This window comes from Ursus maritimus, unplaced genomic scaffold (genome assembly GCF_017311325.1).
Source record: "Ursus maritimus isolate PB19 unplaced genomic scaffold, ASM1731132v1 scaffold_5, whole genome shotgun sequence".
NCBI classification, from domain to species: Eukaryota; Metazoa; Chordata; class Mammalia; order Carnivora; family Ursidae; genus Ursus; species Ursus maritimus.
In genome coordinates, this window is record NW_024426663.1 from 76,558,012 (window position 1) to 76,577,519 (window position 19,508).

Sequence of the window (19,508 nt, forward strand, 5' to 3'; positions counted from 1 at the left end):
GGAAGAGTTAAGAATTTCAGTGCAGAGCCTTGGCCCTCTCGTCTCTGTCTCAACCAGGGACCCTAGGAACCTGGTCCACGTGGAGGAAGGTCCGGGTGCCATATGCTGACTCAGCTGTAACCCGATGGGACCCCTGTGAGCTCATCTCTAGCATCTACGTGGCCACGGGCACCCCGTTCCCTGAGAAAACGCTCCAGGGGGCGGGTAGCAGGTGTCGGGAGGGAAGGCGCGGGCCCGGAGCCAACAGAGGAACATGACCGGTCCGGCTGCCATTGGGTGGGAATTGAAGTCCACTGAGGTCTTAACCCAGAGCTCTCCAGGGAAAATAAAAGGACTCACTTTGATGTGAAGTTCTTCTGATTTTTAAATGTCAGCAAACAAACACGCAAAAATCAACACACTCCCCCGAATGCCCAGACACGGTGTAGACCAATTTCAGCTATGCCAGCTGGATCTCACCCTTGGGGCTCTGTCTCCCAGGCTCTGGCAGGGGCTGTGCAAGCTGTGCACTTGTAACGAGCACACGTCCACCCAGGCCTGCACGCTCACATGTGCATACAACTGTCTGCGGCCGCACGTGTCCACACCCACCTGTCCATACCCGCTCGAGCTCGGCTGCTGGCCCTGCCCTTCCGCTCCGAACCTCCCTCCGCCTCAGGCAGCTCTCTGCTGGGCCCACCGTGAGGACCGGCAGCACTTTGGTCAGGCCTGGGGCAGGCCCCTTGCAGAGGGCCTGGGGACCCAGGCCGGGGCCTCACTTGCCAGCAGCCTCCGTGGTCATGGTCCGTTTGCACAGAATCCCACACTCAGCACCTAATCCAGCCCCCACCACCTGCGTGACCAGGCTGTGGGCTTAACCTTGTTTTTTCGGAGGAGGAAAGCAGCCTCCGGGGGCATGAGGGCGTGTGATTGCTGGAGGCCACCGAGAAGAGAATAGGATCCCGGATGTTGACTTAAAGGTGGGTTGATAGTGGCTGGTCACAAAAAATTGGAGACCACCCAGGGAGGCTATGCATCTGAGATGGGGACAAGCCTCAAAGTGGGGCAAGGCACCCCGCAGGGGGAGGGTCCCCCCAGGAGACGCACTGAAGGGCTGTGCTTGAATACGAGAAGACAAGACTCTAGGACGGCAGACACTCACCTGGGAGGCCTTGTTTGCACAAAAAACATGCGTCTTTGAACGTTTTACCAAAAGCATGTACTGTGAGATGAAAATTTTAAAAATCGCTAATGAATGATTTATTTAAAAAAAAAAAAAAGACTCCCATTTCCTGGAGCTCTGCTGCTCCTCTGGGGTCTCCGGGGGATGGGCGCTTCTGAAGAACCCGGGCCCCTGGGTCCCCTCAGTGTGGTCAGAGGGGAGACTCACCCGCAGTCCCGAGGCTCCATCGGCGCCTCGCTGGCCAGGCTCTCCCTGTGGAGACGTGAGGTTGTAGCCATGTGCACACGGCCGCCCCACGCCCCTCCAGTCTTCTTGTCACCAGAAAGCTCAGGGCCCACGTGCTGGAGCCCCAAGGGACTAATGTACTTGGCCAGCACCCCAGGAACTGGGCTCCTGGAAGGACGGCCTATAGGAGCCTCCTCGGGCCCCACGGTGTGTAGAGATGGGCCACCGAGGGAGATCTAGGCTTTGCTGGCTACAAGACGACTTAGCCACATGGATGAGCTTGGTGGAGGCTTGCCACTTACCCAAACCCGTGGCCACACCCCCACCCCCAGGGCCCACGCCCTCCCGGGACTCCCCAGTTAAAAGCGCAAATGGAGGCGAAGCCATATCACCCCAGGATGGGGGCACTGGTCTGAGCCTCTTGTTGTAAGGCACCTTTGGCCCTGGGGCGCCGTCCACACCATTTTCTCCTCGAGGCCCCACGTTCCCTGGCTCGCCCTGCAACAGAGACATTTGCAGTGAGTGAGCGCCAGGGGCTGCCTGGGCCTGCTGGCTTTGAGAGATTCCTGGGGGATATGCCTGAAATCCCCACGGGTTGAGAGGAGATGGGCCTCAGGAATCCCCCCACCCCCCCGCCAGGCCCTGGGGACTCTGGACCACACCACCTCCTCTGGTCTGGATCTTGGCACATAGTTAGGGCTGCTCAGGGGCTCAGGAGACATTTTGGAGGCAGGCTGGCCATCTCCATGGTGTGGGGGCGCAAGGATGATACCCTGGTCCTAGCCTGGGGACAGGATAGAGTGGGGGCCCTCTGAGATAGGAACTAGGAGGGCCTGAGGGTGTGCGGGGAGACAAATGGCTGGATGGGATGCTCCGTCCCGTCCCGTGGCAAGTGGGGCCCGGGGCCTTCCCTCTGTCTCTCTCGGGCCTGCCCTGGGCGTCAGCACGTGCTCCCGCTCTGTGAAAGGTCCAGCTGCGGGCCTCACCAGATGGATGGGAGCCAAGGGAAGTGGGAGGCAGGGGTCCTCTGGGCGAGGCACAGGTACCTACCTTGGGGCCGGGGGGTCCAGGGAGCCCTGGCTGGCTTGGCGTCCCATCATCCCCCTGAGGAGAAAGCAGTTGAGGCTGCAGCCCTCAGGCCCGGGATACTGGCTTTGACCGTCTCCCCCACCCCGTGCTCCCCTGCACTCCAGCCCTGTGCTGGCATCAGCACTGGTCACACTGGGTCGGGACAGGGGTGGGGCAGGTCCCCCAGGGCCAGCCCAGAGCACGTGTCAGCAGGTGCACACCGAAGGAAGGGGTGGGGCAGGTGGAGGAGAGGGGACTGGTTCCTTCAGTCAACACGTATCTTGTGAGCACTGTCTGTGGGCCCGGCAGGTAGGGTCCCTGCTCAGTGGGGGAGAGAGGGGCCTGAGGGCAAAGAAATATCCAGATAAACACATGGAGCCAGGCCAGGAGGTGGAAACAGTGCTGGGAAGAGAGTGGAAGAGGGTGGTGGGATGGAGGGACTCGGAGGGACGGTCACCTGGGGGAGGGGACAGCTTGTTGGAGACCTGGCAAAGGAAGGGGTGGTTTCCAAACTTGAGAGCATGCCAGCAACACCCCCAGGGGCTTCTGGATAGACCACAGCTACAAGTGCTGGTCACCAGGGGCACCTGGGGGGCTCAGTTGGTTAAGTGTCTGCCTTCAGCTCGGGTCATGATCTCAGGGTCTGGGGATGGAGCCCAAAGTCAGGCTTCCCGCTCAGTGGGGAGTCTGCATCTCCCTCTGCCCCTCCCCCACTCGTGTGCGTGTGCACGCACGCACTCTCATGCTCTCTCAATATGTCTCAAATAAATAAATAAAATCTTTAAAAAAATGAATAAAAAAATAAAAGTTCTGGTCACCACGTCTGACGGGGGTGGGGTGTGTCCACACCCCCAGGTGACACCAGCCAGGTGTCCTACAATTCAACCCAATTCTGATACTTGTCTACCTGGAGAGAGCGTGGGACCCCGTGGGTTAGGGGCCTGGTCCTACAAGACTGCCCCCCCCCCCAGCCCACTTCAGGCACCAGGAGTGAGCTGGCTGTCGCTTGGGTTTCAGACGAACCCGCCATAGACTGAAGATTCCCACCACCTCCTCCTTGGGTTCCATTAACTTGCTGCAAGAGCGGCTCACAGAACTCAGGGAAACACTCTACTTACTAGACTCCCAGTTTATTATAAAGGACAGAACTCAGGAACAGCCGGATGGAAGAGGTGCTTAGGGCAAGGTGTGGGGAAGGGGCGTGGAGTCTCCGCGACCTCTCCAGGAGCGCCGCTCTCCCCGAATCTCCCTCTGCTCACCAACCCCCACCCCCGACGCTCTCAGAACCCCATCCTTTTGGGTTTTATGGAGGCTTCATGACACAGGCATGAGCAATGAAATCACTGGCCACTGGTGAGATGGGTTCAACCTCCAGCCCCTCTTCCCTCCCTGGAAGGCCGGGGACCAGGACTGAAAGGTCCAACCCTCCAATCACGTGGTTGGTTCTCCTGGCAACCAGCCCCCATCCTCAGAAGGGGAGGGGCCCAAAGTCGCCTCATTAACATAACAATAAGCACCTTCAGAATAGTTTCATCATTGGGGATATTCCAAGGGTTTTAGGAGCTCTGGTCCAGAAACCCGGAGGACAGAGACCAAATATGGATTTATTATTAATCACAACATCCCAGTGGCCCACCCCTAGTGTCTCTGACTAGGTGGGTCTGAGGTCAGCCCCCACATGTGCCTGTCTAAGGAGCCCCCAGCCATGCTGATACTGCTGGTCCCAGAACCACACTTTGAGAACGGCTGTCCAGGACGCTGAGGTGGGAACAAATTTGCTGTGTTTGCGGAAAGGAAAGAACGAGAGAATAAGTGAGTGAATGAATGAGCCCCGGGCTTCAGAGACAGAGGACAGAGCAGCCATCCACAGTGAGGGTTGGATCCGGTGAGCACTTCCCTGTGGCTGCTGGACAGCGCCTCCCCCCAGCCCTACCCCATGGGGGAGCCCCTGCCCATCTCCCCAGCCACTTCCCACACCCCCACCCCCACCAGGAAGCCCCTCCTGGGGGCCCCCCTCACCTTCTTTCCAGGAATGCCAGGCTCACCCTGAGGGGGAGGCAGGGGGTGCAAGAGAGAGGTCAGAGCTCTCAGAGCACAGCCCAGACACCAGGCCACCTGCTCCTCTGTTAGAAGTGGCCCTGATGACTGGGTACAGCCTGGAGACCCCGGCCCCTCAGAGGGGTACACATGGATGGTGGCTGGGGCTGACAGTCCTGGACTCCACTCCTGAGTGGGCCCCCCCATGCTGAATGACCCTGGGCAAGTCACTGCTCTTGCAAGTTGGGAGGTGACGCCCCAGCCTCAGGGGGTGTTTCTGAGATGAGGGAGAAAGCAAGGAAGGCCCTTCTCCTTCGGGGCAGACCCCAGCTTCCCTGCCCCCCCCACCCCCCAGCAGGCAAAGAAGGAAAGGAACAGATGACCTGGGGGGGGGCCCATCCTTCCCAGGCCCGGGGCAGGGGACAGGGAGGGGACAGGGAATGAAGAGCACTCACCTTGGGGCCTGGGGGTCCCTTCAGGCCCTGCAACAAGAGACGAGAAAGTATTAAACGGGATACTGGAGGCTGCTTCTGGGTGTCTCCCTCATCTTCACTGCATAAAGGGCGACACCAAGCGCCAGATGGCAGGAGGCAGGGATGTGCTGCCTCTTCTAGGCCTGACGCCCCCGTCCAGGGCTGCTTTGTGTCGGATCTCAAGCAGTGCCGTGGGCTGCGGGCGCCCTCCCGGGGAAGCAGGACTGGGGGCCTGGCCCATCGGTTCCCCACTGCTGGCCGTGAGCAGGACAGGGGCTTCCGGGCCCCTGAATGAATGGGGCCCCAGGCCTCCGAAGTGCCCTGGATACTGACCATCTCGCCGTCTCGTCCAGCCTCTCCTTTGGGACCCTGAGGAGGAAGAAGAGGAGAGCCTCTTGAGGGGATGCGGGGGATGAAGAGATGTAGGGACCCCACGGTTAACGGAGCCCACTCCCCCTGCCGGGCTCTAGGGTGGGGCTCCAAGCAGTGTCTGGTTTCATGAGTGGGGGTCCTTCTTCCCACTTTGCAGATGAGAACATTGAGGCTCAGGGAGTTAGGTGTCCAACATGAATAGGAATGCGTGAGCCAACTAAGTAGCTAGCTGCCCTGAGAGGGGACCCTGGTGGCAGTTTGGTGGGAGGGGAAGGACAGGCCTGAGGCCCTGCTGTAGGGGAAGGGGCAGTACCATGAAGTCTGGCCTCCAGGGTCTGGGCAGAACTATAGGAGGACAACCGAGCCTAACTAGTTAGTACTGGACGGAGGGAGGGAAGGAGGGGGAGAGACCCAGAGTGGGGGGCGGGGTGGTGGTGGTAAAATGTGGGGAGGAAGTGCCGCCATATGGATCTCAGGGTCAGGGTTAGGATTGGGACTGAAATTGCAACCAAGGTCAGGTTTACGGTCTCTGGTTGTATTTGGGGTGAGGGTGTAGGGTACGAGTTGGGTTTGGAGTCAGGTCAGAGTGTAGGGGTCAGAGGTAGGGCTGGATAATAGCCAGAAATGAGGGTGCGGACCAGGATCTGGGAATGAGTTTGGGGTGAAGGTCTTAAATGGCATTAGGTGTGAGGCTGGAGTGGGGCGGGTGTCTGGGTTGGGGCTGGGGTTAGGGTGAGGCATGAGTCTGGGTCTGGACTGGGGCCAGAGGTATTCCACCTCCAGGCCCTCTCTTACCGCTGGGCCTTGTGCCCCCCTGGGGCCATCTTTCCCAGTGTCGCCAGGAGGACCCCGGGCCCCAGGGGGTCCAGGAGGTCCCGGAGGTCCCGCAGCTCCATCTCGCCCTTGGTCTCCCTGGAAGAGATGGGGCCTGGCTTACTGTGAGGGGGAGGGAAGGGGCTCCAGTCTTCAGAGAAGCCTCTGCAGACGGACAGCCCGATGCCTTCCCTTCCCCAGCACTCGGGGGGCTCAGAGGAAAGCATTTGGTTACTGGGCTTCTCGCCGCTTCTTGGAGGCCACAGGAGGGGACAGGCCCCTGTACTTTGGCATAAAAGGCTAACAGGACCTTTTACACTCCATGGGACATGCCATCTTCCCAGCTCTTAGTGCCTGGAGCCCAGCTCTGGTGTTTCGTTGAGAGATGGGACACGCTGGGTGCGGCCGCAAAGCATGTGGGCCCCGCCAGCTCCCTTCTTCCTGCAAAGGGGGCCGCACACAGCCTTCCTCGTTGGTCAGCTCCTACTTTATTCGGTGCTGGAGGTGCGCGTCTGGGCACTTACCCAGAGAGATGGAAACTCACTCCCAGCAGCTCTAGGTGTAAGGGCCCCAAACTAGAAGCAACCCAAATGGCCTTCAGCGGGTGAATGGTTAAGCGATGGGCCCACAGCCATATCACGGGGAATAAGGCACAGACATGTTGCCACAACTCGGAGGCGTCTCAAGGGAATGACGCCGAGTGAGAAAAGCCAGTCTCAAAAGGTGACATCCTCTGTGGCTGCAAATACCCCACACTGTTGACACCTGGATGAGTGAAATGCCTGACCTCCGAATAGGGCAGGCGGATTGTGTCAATTTCCTGGTTGTGAGACTATACTCTGGGGAGGCCAGATGTCACCATCCGGGCAACGTGGAGGACAGGTGCCCGGGGTATCATCGCTTACAACTAATTGTGAACCTACAGTTATCTCAAGATAAAACGTTGAAAAAAAAAAAAAAAGGAGAGCCATGAAGGACCACAAAGTCTCAGTCATGCAGCATCCTGTCCCCCACTCAGGGACCTGATGTTAGTATGGGGTCAGACCTCAGGCAGCCAGAGCCCTCACCTTGTGGCCCCCAGCTGCAAGGAGGGAGGACCATGGTGCCACCAGCACTTTCTGCTGCCCCCGTGGTTCCCGCCCCGCACGAGCACCAGACATGGTCATGGGCCACGCCTGGGTCATAGCGGCAGCAGCCCCCAAACTTTCCGTAGCCAGGAAAGGAAAAAGGCTCTTCTGGAAGTAGCCCCCTGCTGTGTGCCCAGCGCTGAGGAGAGCGAGGGCTCCCCGGAAGCTGGCTCACCCAACCCTTGCGGCCACCAGGCCATGGCACTGCTATTAACCCATTTTACAGATAGAGCGGTTGGGAACAGAGAGGGTAATCATTTCCCCAGGGTTGCAGAGCTAGGAAAGGCGGCACTTCCTCGGGTCACTGAGGCAAGTGATGTCTTTTGGACGCATTTTTAATCCCTGGATCCCATGATGTGAAGGTTCGCCTCTCTGGCCAACTGGACCTCAGACACAGTTCATCTGTTTTCCCCAATTAAAAAATTAACTGAAGCTCTCAGTGTCCACCACTCAGGATCCTGACCCAGAGCCCATGACTCCAGTCCGACAGTTTGGTTAGCCCACCCAGACACGGGTGGGGACGGTGGTGGGTAATTCCTCTTTCATTTGATGCTGTGTCAGGAAGATTTGGAAGACACCCCATCCCCCGCTGTTCCCTCCACAGCCCAGGGGCCCCACGATGGGCACCCCTGGCCTGGGCTCTACTTAATGAGCAGGAAAATGGGTTTCGACCCTGGAGCAGGTCCCAGCAGAAATTTGCAGGCTCTGGCCTTGAGTCACTTGGGACACGAGGCTGGCCAGCCGCCTAGTCTGCATGCTGGGATTGGATGGCTGAGGTCTAACCCTGGCAATGCAGGGGTGAGTCAAGGGAGCACGCAAACTGGCAGGCCCGCACACGCCACTGGGCCAGGCTACCTTGAAGATGCGGCGACTGTACCCGTGATGGTCTCTACTTATAAAGCCTGGATTGAGCCGTGGGAAAACCATCTAGCCAGCAAACAGGTTGTGTGGTCAGGAAGGCAGAAAGGGTGACTTAGGAAAGGACAAGGCTGTTTCGGGGACAAAGCCACTTAACCCAGCCCAGCGACTGGGAGAGGCAGACTACATTCTCCAAAGATGGCCATTACGCTCGTTCCCATCCCAAGGCCCCTTGCGATGGGATCCCTCCATGCCCCATCGAGAGCCAGGGGGCCTGTTCCTCTTTCCCCACCTTGACTCTGGATGGGCCCCGTGACTGATGGGACGGACAGGATGCAGTGGAAGTAAGGCCTGCCAGGCTCTTAACTGGCCTGGCAGGTGCGCGTCCGGCCTCCTGCAATGCTGGTCCTGGGATGCCCGTCTAGGAAGCCCACCGCCACGCTGGGAGAAGCCTTGGTGCACCGAGATCCTCCCCAGCCGAGCTCCCAGCCAACAGCCGCATCGACAGAGGCCATGGGGGGGGGTGTGCCATCATCTTGGGCTGCAGCCCAGCAGCCTCTGCCGTCGATGACAGCAATCCCCCCACCTGCCCACGGGGTCGTGAGGGACAGTGACATGCTGGTGTTTTAAGCCACGGAAATTTCAAGGGTGGAGGTTGCTTCAGAGAGGGCTGGAACCTTGGGACAACAAAAGGACACCCATGAAGGGTGGAGGGAGGGCGTCAGGAAGGATCTCTTGTGACCTCCGGGCTGGGGAGGGTTCTCATCTGTTGAGTGGGCACCCCCTTTTCGGAAGATCAGCATTTGTACACCCACCCGAAAGCAAGCAAAAGGATTTTTCTCTGCGGCCACCAAATTCATCATGGTGCCCTTTCTTTGCCTTCAGCTTTTGGTGGCCCCACGCTTGCCCTCCAGCCAAAGGCCCAGCACAGAACAGCTCTGTCCTGGGGCTCTCAGCTCCTGCTCACGACCACCTGTGATGGGGGCTCTCCCAGCCTGGCGGCCCAAACTGGGGTCGGAGCCCTGAGGAAGCGGAGCTGGGACTGGGACCCGGCCCACACTTGGCCCTGCAGCTGCTTCCCCTTCCCTTCCCATTCCCCAACCTCAGTGCCCACCTCTCACCCCCACTCCATCCCTGCCTCTAGTGTTTGCAGATGCTGGCTGGGGGGCGGGGGGACTCACTCCCCGGCTACAATTTCCACCCCATAACCTCCTTGAAATCCCCTGGGAGCACCCCCTCTAGTGCAGTCAGGCTGCCACCCCAGGTGTGGTAGGAATGGTGGGGGCGCGCCTTTAGGGCCCCTTACGTGACCCTCTGCCCGATCGGCTTTATGGGACCCACCCCACCCGGGCTCCCCATTCTGCTTCATTGAAGAGACCCCAAGTTTGGCACGAGGCACTTCTGGGTCCCTTGGGCGCAGGGGGCACTGAGGGCTGGGGGATCTACTGTCCCCATGCTGGGTGCTGGGTGCCCACCTTTATGACTGCAATGAATCTTTGCCACAGCAGCTTAGGGTAGGGTCTGTCAATCCCACCCCCCACAGTTGGAGAAACTGAGTCTCAGAGGGGAAAGGGAGTCGCTCCGGGTTACTTGGCTGATAAGTGGCAGAGCTCAGCGGCTGACTCCATAACCTTCCCCCTTTGTGGGGTGCCAGCCATCCTCAGGAAGGTTAGTCTTGGAACTGGGGCCAATGCTAGCCCTACTGTCCCCCCCGCCCGCCATCCACGGTGACAAGTGTGACTGGGTGCCACTTAAGTGAAACCATGGAGAAGGACAGATGGCGGGCAGCGGGCAGAGACCGTGGGCCCATGCGGTAGGGTGTAAGGACCCAGAAGAAACACTAGATACGCCTTACTATACGACAGTGCAAACTGTGTGGGGTGGGTGAGGGGGTCTTGCGTCAGCTCTTACCCGAGGGCCGAGGTCTCCTGGGGCACCCTAAGGACAAGAAGCAAGAAGACAGGTCACGGCTACTATTATTATTACTTTATCAGATGTATTGAGCATTTAGTCTGTGCCCCGTGCTTTACACCCATAGTCTCACCCAAGTCTAACAAACATATCACGAGGCCTCTATTTTTAATCTCCGTTTCCAATGAGGAAACCGAGGCACAGAGAGGCTGAGTAACCTGCCCGAGGTCACACAGCCGGCACAGGCAGGGCTTGGAACCAGGCACTGTGTTGTCTGCGGCCGGCCCCTAGACACGGCGGAGCAGAGACGAGCTGCTCCCACTGTGTCCTCTTGGAATCCCGGACCCTCGACACAGTGAAGGATGGTAATTACTTGATTGAAGTCACCAAGTTTTGGGGCAGGATGTTACGAAGTGACAGATGCCAAGATGCCAATTTCTCTCTGGGTTCAAAGCCTCTGCTTTGTTTAGCCAGAGCCAGCGGGAAGGAAATCATCTCTCTGTGAGGCTGCTTTAACTGATGGATGGAGAAACTGAGGCCCACAGAGCCGGCTAAGCCAACAAAAGCCATGAGGTTGGCGGTAGAGCCCTACCGCAAACCTGACGCTCTGAGCCGGGGATCCTGGGCCCGGCACAGCTCTGAGGGTGGACGGGGACCCTGGCCGCCCTCACTAACCTCAGTGGGCACACTGCAGCAGGGGGCTGGGGTGGTGGTGGCCCGGGTCGGCCCAGCCCTTCCCTAGAAGGGTCCTGCCCCACCTGCGTCTGCTCTGGCCACTCCCTGCTCAGACCCTGCTGTGCGACACATGGGTAGCCCCCTCTCCCCTTCCCTTCCGCGGCACTTGGAGGTCCCAGCCCTCCAGTGACATTTCGTGCCAAATGCCAGGGAAGCCTTTCAACTCACAAGGGGCTGTAAAGATCATGGGGGCAGCTCTCTGCCACCTGTTTGCCTGGGGGGGTGGGGCACGCACCCCTCACAAGGAAAACCATCTATAGTGACTGTTCAACTCTCCCCCCACCCTGCCGCCCCCGCCCGCCAAGGCTCTCCTGGCCACCCCCCACCCCCTTCATGATTACTTGTTTTGGAAACTCCTCATTCTGGGAAGACTGTGGTTTGAGTTTTGTCATTCCCCTGGGGGGGGGCAGTGTCACCCCCTGGGCACTTGAATTTGTTAAATATAACCCATGTAACCATTAGGAGGGAGGCACTCTAAGCCCCACTTTCCAGATGGGGAAACTGAGGCTCCAGGAGGGGATGTGACGTGCCCAGGGCCACACTCTGGAGCTGGGGTTTGGAGGCAGGTTTCTGGCATTCTTCATCATATCCCATCTAGACAGCTGCCAGCACCACTTACCTTTTCCCCTTTGGGGCCTGGAAGTCCCTGCAGAGAAAAGGTGCAGAAAGACAGGCATGAGAGAGGAGGACTGGGCTGGCAATGCACCCCCAGAGAGCAGAGCTCTCCCAGGTCCGCCCCTGCTGTGCCTGGCGGCCGCTGCCCCCTAACTACCCATTGTCCCTTCAGTCCATAATGGTTTTGCTGGTTCATTCACTTAACAACTTGTCCGTCCAGATGGTCACTTCATTCCTCTATCCTCTAATACGGCACACATCATCTGACGTCTCCTCAGTCACTTATTACTTCATTCATTCCTTCACTACCTTGTCTGCTCAACCATCACGCATCCAACTGTTCATACAGTTACTGATTCAGTACCTCATTTGACTATCTTTCCATCCAAACATCTTTCCTTCCTTCCATCCACCCACCCAACCATCTGTTTATCAACACATTCATCTGTCTGTCCTTCCATCCAACCATTCATCAATCCATTTGTCCATCCATCCATCCATCCATCCTTCCACCTATCCATTCATACATCCTACTGTCCTTCCTTCCTTCCTTCCTTCCTTCCTTCCTTCCTTCCTTCCTTCCATCCATCCATCCATCCAACCACCCAACCATTCATCTATCTATCCATCTGTCTGTCCTTCCATCCAACTATTCATCAATCCATTTGTTCATCCATCTATCCATCTAGCCAGTCATCCATCCATCCTTCCTCCCTTGCTCCCTTCCATCCATCTATCTTTCCATCCATCAGTCCATTCATCTGTCCATACATCCATCCATCCATCCATCCACTGACTTGCCTATCCATCCACATCCAATTATTTATGTAATTATGCTGTCTCCCTGAACAGCTTGTTCATTCTGCTGAAGATGCCTATGGACCCAGGTGTTGAGAACTCATCAGCCCAATGCCTACCCCTGAAGTCTTGAGACTACGGGGGGATGCTCTGTGCCTGCGGTTTGCTAGGAGGGGCTTGTAAGTTTTGAAGGCTGACTAGATGTCAAGAACAGTGCTATCCACACTTCTCCACATCCCCAGCAAGCAGGGCTGGTTAAGGTGGGGAGGGTTAACAGACCCATGTGACAGAGCCTCAGGGTTGGGAGGTGAAGAGGCCTCCCCAAGGCTGTGTAGTCAGCGGGTAGTAGAGCTGGATTTGAACTTCAGTCTGATGCCCAAATGACTTCTCTCTATGCTGAGCCAGGTTCCCAGTGGCCCCTTCCCTCTGGCACCCCACCATCACTTTCAGCCCCACAAATGGCCCGCTCCCAGGACCACTTAGAATTGCCTTGTCATCACTTACGGGCTTGCCATCCAGACCCAGTGGCCCCTGGAAATGAGAGACAGAGAGCAGAGGTTACACACCAGAAAGGCATTTCCTGTGTGTTTTATGACCCAGAGGCACTACTGAGTATCAGAGACCAAACCCTGACATGAGCCCATGATTCGAGTACATTTCACGCGGACCTGGAGTGGGGGCATCTGGGTGTTTGCTGCCCAGAATCCCCTCCTCTGACAAGAGAGCCCTCTTCTTTTCCAGGACCACCCCCATCTGCTCATATGGGGCTTGGGTGCGTGGTCACATTCCCTCAACCAGGGTGACTGGTTCAGGGATGAGCGTCCTGTCTGGGACTTTGAGTGGCAGCCCCGTAGGGGAAAGAGGGCTCTTTTCTCCTGACAGGGCTAAGGTGGAGCTCCTGGGGGTACCACGTGGCTTGAGGGAGAGTCAACAGAGAGGAAGTGAGAGCTGAGAGACAGAGAGAAAAATGGGGCGAAGGGTCTGAAGCTGAAAGCACCCAGCCCTGCACATTTCCGTTTGTCCGTGGATTTTCTTTAAGCCAGTTCGAATTGAGTTCTGTCACATGGAAGTTGGCAGGGACTGAATGTGCGCCCCCCCCCCAAATGCATGTGTTGAAACCTAACCCCCAGGACGCCTGGGTGGCTCAGTTGGGGAAGCGCCTGCCTTTGGCTCAGGTCATGATCTCGGGGTCCTGGGATCGAGTCCTGTGTTGGGCTCTCTGATCAGCGGGAGCCTGCTTCTCCCTCTGCCCGCCCCCCCGTGCTCTGTCTCTGACAAATAAATAAAATCTTTAGAAAAAAAAAAAAAAAGAAATCTAACCCCCAGTGTGATGGCACTGTGGGGGGGCTTTTGGGAGGCGATTAGGTCATGAGTGGGATGTCAGCCTGTTTGGAAGAGAGGCTCTAGGGAGCTGCCTGCCTCTGTGTCCATCGTGTGAGGACACGGAAAGCGACGGCCGCCTGCAGCCCAAAAGAGAGCCCCCATCAGAACCCCGACACGCCGGCCCCTGACCTCGTACCTCCAGCCTCCAGGACTGCGAGACGTCGATTTCTGTTGTTTCTAAGCCACCCGGTCCGTGGCGCTTTGTTAGAGAAGCCCAAACAGGCCAAGAGAGGACTGGAAGAGTCCTGAAGGCTCTTTAGTTCCCTGCACTGCTCTGGCCTTCGCAGGCCAAAGTCAAGGCCAAGAGAAGCCAAACTGCACAAGGCTGGGTCCCAAGGGCTGGGCCATCCCAGAGGCTCTGGGGGCTCCGTGGTGCCTGCAGAGGGTCAGGGACCGCAGCACAGCAGCCCCTCGGCTGTCCAGCCGCTGCCCACTCAGAAAGCCCTGCTGAGCTCCACCAGGTGGGAGTATACAAGAATCCAAGGGCAATGCCGCAAACTGGGTCCATCTGTCAACCCGTCCTCCTTCCTGCCATGGCCTCCTTGTCCCCACGGATGCCACAAATGTTCTAGGCAGCTCCACTCTCCCGAGACTTTGTACACACCGTCTGCCTGCCTGGCACACCCTTCACCCCCTTGTGCGCTATCTTCAGCTCTGTCACCTCCTCTTCCACGAAGCCCTCCGGGCTTCTCCACTGCCCAGAGTCAGGCCATCCATGCCTGCATCCAGCACATTTTCTAGGTGTCGCACATGACAATGTGCATTGTTACCGTGTGGTCTACACAGGTCTTCCAGTGGATCCAGGGAAAGGGTCTGATCCCCGTGTCGCCAGTGCTCGGATGAAACCTGGTACAGAGCACGCGCCTCTCAACGTGTGTTGAGTCAAAGCAAGGAAAGGCAGCGGGGAAGATGAAGTGCGTGCAGATACACAGGGTGTAAGGCAGAAAGTTCAGGGCGGGACAGACAAAAGGTTCCGCCAGTTCTGAGCAAGGCATCAGCCTGCCAGGCTCTGGGAGGTATTGGAAAGGATTAGGGAGTGCTACCCTGAGAAAGTAACATTTGGGAATTTAGGGAGGGCACGGTGGGCAGAGAGCGCAGCCCAGAGGCGGGGGGCCTGCGAGCAGAGGGGCAGCTCTGCCTGGGCATCGACCTCCCTCCCATCCTGGTCTCTCTCACGTGGGTCTGTCCCTGTCACAGCTGAGGCTGCACTCCCGGCCCAGCGCTGGAGTCCTCTTGGCCAGGGCCAGCCTCTGCCTGCAGTTGTCCTGTGTCCCTGGCCTTCCCAAGCTCTCAGTTTCTTTCCCATCTTCATGCCTTCGCATGGGCCGTTCCCTCTGCTTGCAGGGCCCTTCCCTGGCTCCTCCACCTGGGAGACACTCTCTGGCTCCCGGAAGTCAGTCTCTCCTCCCTCGGGTCTGCACATGGCCCGGGAGCTGGCAGCCCTGCCCGCTGGGCCCGCAGCAAACAGCCGGTTTCCCTTGTTCAGCCACCAGACCTCCCTGAACCAGGACAGCCAAGTCCCCAGATGCTCTAAGAGGGGCTACTCCTTAAGGTGCTCACACCAGGGCCTCGCTCTAGGCAGGAAACCAGGGCAGTTCTCAAAATTTGTCTCTTAAGTGCCTCTGACCACCAGTCTTGAGGTCGGCTGAGGGTCTGGACTTTGGGGCAATGCCCTGGGGGCAGATGGAATCCCAGGAGATGGGGAGTGGAGTCATTCCAGAGTCTTGGGGGGTCTAGGCTCTGGGGGCTCCTGGTCAGGTCCTCAGCCCCAGCCCCAGGCCCAGTCCCCGTTGCTGAGTTTCACCAGGAACTGCCCTCGCTGGCCCATGTCCTGTGGCTCCTGGCTGTCCTGACCCCTGGTTCCATGTGCCTGAGCCCTCCTCCCCTTAGTCTGCTAAAATTGGGCCCTCCTCTACTCCCCAAGCTCAGGCCCTGCTAGGCCTTACCCAGGCCCAGCACACATGGGGCCCAGTCCCACCCTGGGTCTCACCTGGGGGCTCTTTGTGGCCCCCATAGTCTGAGTCAGCACAGGGAGACTGCAAGGCAGGTGTTATCATCCCTATCTTACAGAAGAGGAAACTGAGGCCCAGGGAGGGAAAGGCATTGCCGCCCCAGGCCACACAGGCAGTAACAGGGCAGGGCTGGAACCCAGAAAGGCGTTTCATGTCTCTGTCCTCTGGGCACCGAGATTCCTGGGCATGCTCCCCCATCTGCCTGCCCTTGCGTGCCCCTCTAGAAGCTTCCTGCTCCATCCCACTGCCCACTGGGGCTCCCCTGCCCGTGGCCCCCCCCGGCCAGCTTGTCCAGTGTGGCTGCCGTCACGGGCTCTGTGCCCAGGGCTGGTGCACGTCCCCCTCACCCCGGGGCCTGCTGAACTGAGCCCCCGGAAACAGCGCCCCTCTGTCCGTCTGCAGAGATTAAACAAATCCATCATGCAGACTGAGATGAAAAAGAGATGGAAGGTCCTGCTTAGAGCTAAGTTAATCTCCTTCCTCTTCACGTGCCGGGAGGGAGGACACAGTGGGCCTCACAGCCAAGTCACGGCAGCACGGGGCCCCTGGCAGAGCCTGGGACCCAGGGCAGGCCTGGCTGAGGGAAGTGGGCACCCCTCCCCTTGGGGCCACAGAGGCAGAGAGTCTCCGGGGCAAGTCTATGAACGCTTCAGTGCTTAGCCACACGGACTCCACTGAACCCTGCCACACCCTTCCTGGCCTCTGCCCTCACTGCCACCCATGGCCCCATCCTGCAGATGACGAAGCTGAGGCGGTGGGACTCTCCAAGGGCTGCAACAGGCCCTCTTCTCCATGCAGTGCTCCCTCCCCTGCAGCACAGGGCAGCATGGTTGACAGGTGGCTATCGCAGGGGACCTAGGTTGGAGCCTCGCAGGCCTTGCCTTCCTTCTGGGATTCCTGGGATGTCTGTCTCCCCCTCTGAACAGACCCTCTCTGGACCCTCTGTCACCCTAACCCTCTACCAGAGAGAGTGCTGGGTCAGATAGACCCACTTGCTGTGTGACCCTGGGAGAGCCAGTCAACCTCTCTGAGCCTCAGTATCCTCATTAGCTGTTCCTGCCCTGGGTTCGCCCCAGTTTTCCCCTAAACTCTGCCACACCACAGCCTCCTGATAGCCCCTGGGATTTGCAAAGAGCTGCTCCAGAGGTCTCAGGGGTATATTGGGTGCCTCTGGAGGCCCACAGACTTTCAGCCCTCATGCGGTTTCCTGACCCCAAGCTCTGCTTTCCCTCCACCGCGCACAGTCCTGCCTCCACCTGGAGAACTCCCACTCATTCTTCAAGGCCCAGCTCCAACAGCCCTTCGGGGAGCCTCCCCAAGGAGAAGCAGCAGCCCCCGAGCCTGTCTGCCACAGAGCTGCGTCCCCATCCTTCTGGAAGAGAGCCCTGTGGCCGAGCTCCAGGAGACACGCCAGGCGGTCAGGGGAGGCCGGCTCTGGATTCACACACCTGGGACCAAATCCAGGCGTTCCCACATGCCAGCTGGTGGCCTGGGCCTCATCATCTGTGACGGGGAGATGCGGGCCTCCCCGCGTCCCTGGCCTCTGTGTGTGTGTGTGTGTGTGTGTGTGTGTGTGTGTGTGTGTGTGTGTCTGCACTGCTGAGACGATGCTATGCGCTGAGTGACATACGAACCGTGCAGAAGGAGACAGGACAAAGCAAACGTCCTTCCCTCCTCCCCAGCTGCTCTCCCAGGGGGCGGCATGGGCACCCGCGTCTGCGTGACCCCCCCCAGGAGGCAGCCCGTGTCTGGAGAAGCACATATGTGGAGCCCTGCCGTTCTTATTTTTAGAGCCCTCTGTGGGCTGAACAGCAGACATCTGCGGGTCCATCTGCCTTCATGGTGCCGGGGAATCTGGCCCCCGGCCCTGCGAGGCACGTCATAGGCCTCCTCACCGCATTCCAGGAAAGGCCTACGACACACACTGAGACCTGAGCATCATCCCCACGGCCCTTCCCTAATACCTGTAGTCTCTCCCGTGCAATGCCCTGGAGAACTTTCTAGAATGCAGATCTGCTCTCCTACTTGAGCCCGTCTGGGGTGGCCTCACTCCTGAAGGATAATGTCCAGACCTCCCGGTCTGGTGCCCAAAGCCTGCCTGCCCCACGCTGGGCACGGGAGCATGTGTCCTGGTTCGGTCCTTTCTAGGGGTTGGGGCTGCCTCTGGTCCATCACTGGGTCCCCAGGCCCTGTTCCAGGATGTCCGCTGGGTGGACAGAAAGCACACAGAGCTGTAGGTGCCCTGCTTTTCTAGAAGTGTCTGGTGCAGAAGGGAACCTGGGACGTTCCCTTGGCTTGGACCCCACAGGAGGAATCTCTCGTTGCCAGCTGTCTCTGCAAGTGTTCCAACGGCCAGACCTCGCTGTCTCTTCTTGAGAGTGACCTTGGGCCTCCTGTTTCCTAGGAGGGATTCTGCCCTCTTTCAACCCCAGAATTATTCCTGGTGGTCCCTAAAGCCTCTTTCTGGAGTGTGACAAAGCCTAAAAGGGGCAAAAACCTAAATTTCTTCCCTAGGGCCCTGACTCTATCTGGCATCCCAGAGCTCTAGGTTCCCAGGAGTTTTCCAGAAAACTCAATGAAGTTTGGAGTTTCTGATAAAGGCAGCTGAGCAGTGCTCTTGGAAACACCCGCCGGGAGGCTGAAGGGAGGTCACCCCCAAGCCCCAGGAACCAAGATTGGAGCCGCGGGTGGTTGGATCTGATGCTTAGCAGATTCCTGGGGCAAACAGAAACCCCACGTGTGCTCTTTGCAAAGCAAAGGGTGCCAGCCCAGCCTCAGGATGGGGCTGACTCACAGTGGCTCCGGGCTCATCTCTGACAACAGCTAGGCAAGAGAGCTGTGCTCGGGCCCCTGAATTCTCTGGCGAAACAGCTGACCCCTAGAGAGGCTGTGGGGTGACCAGTGGTCACTGGGAGTCACTAAGGAGGGGACTTAGTGGGGTGGAGGAAGGAAACAGCCTGGCTTTGGAGCTAGACGGGCCTGCCTTGCTTGGGGGGGGGGGCGGGGGAGTGAGCTGATTCCTCTTGCCCCAGGGAAGGCTGGGCCCTGGGCTGTGAACTCCCAGAGGACAGGCCCTGCTCCTAGTTACCCCGCATACTATCTTGCCCAAACTGGTGTCCCAGGGAACACTGTCCTGCAGGGAATGGATTCACTGGTCAGGTAAGTTTGAGGAACACCGGGTTACTTGCTGTGAAATAGGTTTCCTTCCTGCAGCTTGTCTTGTCTGAACCGTGGTTCTGCTTGTGGCTCTTTAGGACGGCAGCGTTCCCAGCCTCCCCGGGAGGCTGTGTGGACCATCTATGGACCAGGTGTTTCCATGGGCTGGAGGGGAGCCCGAGCCTGGATCTGGGTGCCCTGAGAAGAGCAGAAACACTCCAGGGAAGGGCCAGGGGGTGGTCTGAAGGCAGCCAAGGACAAACATGGGGTGGAGGGCATGGTCAGCCTGGACTGAGGCGGGGCAGGGTCCAGGCTGAGTGTCCTAGCCGACAACAAGCCAGTCTTGTGCAGAGCAGGGCCATCTGGGAAGCCGAACAGTCTGGAATAGCAGAGCCCCAGCCTGGGTGGGGCACGCTCTTGGTGGCAGGGTCTTGTCTCGTCCAGGCAGCTTGCCCCAGATCAGGGGGCACCTCCCAGAAGAGGAGCGGGGAGGAAGGCATGCAGGGCAGCCCACCGGTGAAGGCAGAGCTCTGGCCTTGCCAGGGTTCAAATCCTGTCTCTGAGCCTCTGCTTCCCAGGAAGGGGCGCTCCGGGGGTCAGACGCCAATAGCACTGTGCCCACAGGCACCCCGTTCCCGCTGGCTCCCTCTCCCGCCTGATCAAAGCCAAGGAATTCACCAGAGGTTTTCAACACCTTCTGCCCTCCATGAAACCCCACAGCTGTTTACAAGCCTCGGTTCTGCTTTAAATCACTCTTCCCCCC

At 58.6% G+C, this 19,508-nt stretch overlaps 1 protein-coding gene across 1 annotated transcript in view; it reads right to left on the reverse strand.

Annotated features, from left to right (window-relative positions):
• COL23A1 (collagen type XXIII alpha 1 chain) overlaps positions 1-19,508 on the reverse strand; it is a 307,812-nt gene that overhangs the window by 12,128 nt on the left and 276,176 nt on the right. Inside the window, exons 6-15 of the mRNA XM_040622593.1 lie at positions 12,699-12,725; positions 11,401-11,427; positions 10,047-10,073; positions 6,133-6,249; positions 5,299-5,334; positions 4,948-4,974; positions 4,475-4,501; positions 2,438-2,491; positions 1,823-1,885; positions 1,370-1,414 (exon numbers count right to left, since the gene is read on the reverse strand). Of these exons, the coding sequence (XP_040478527.1) occupies positions 1,370-1,414; positions 1,823-1,885; positions 2,438-2,491; positions 4,475-4,501; positions 4,948-4,974; positions 5,299-5,334; positions 6,133-6,249; positions 10,047-10,073; positions 11,401-11,427; positions 12,699-12,725 (450 nt within the window). The remainder of the gene's footprint in view (positions 1-1,369; positions 1,415-1,822; positions 1,886-2,437; positions 2,492-4,474; positions 4,502-4,947; positions 4,975-5,298; positions 5,335-6,132; positions 6,250-10,046; positions 10,074-11,400; positions 11,428-12,698; positions 12,726-19,508) is intronic.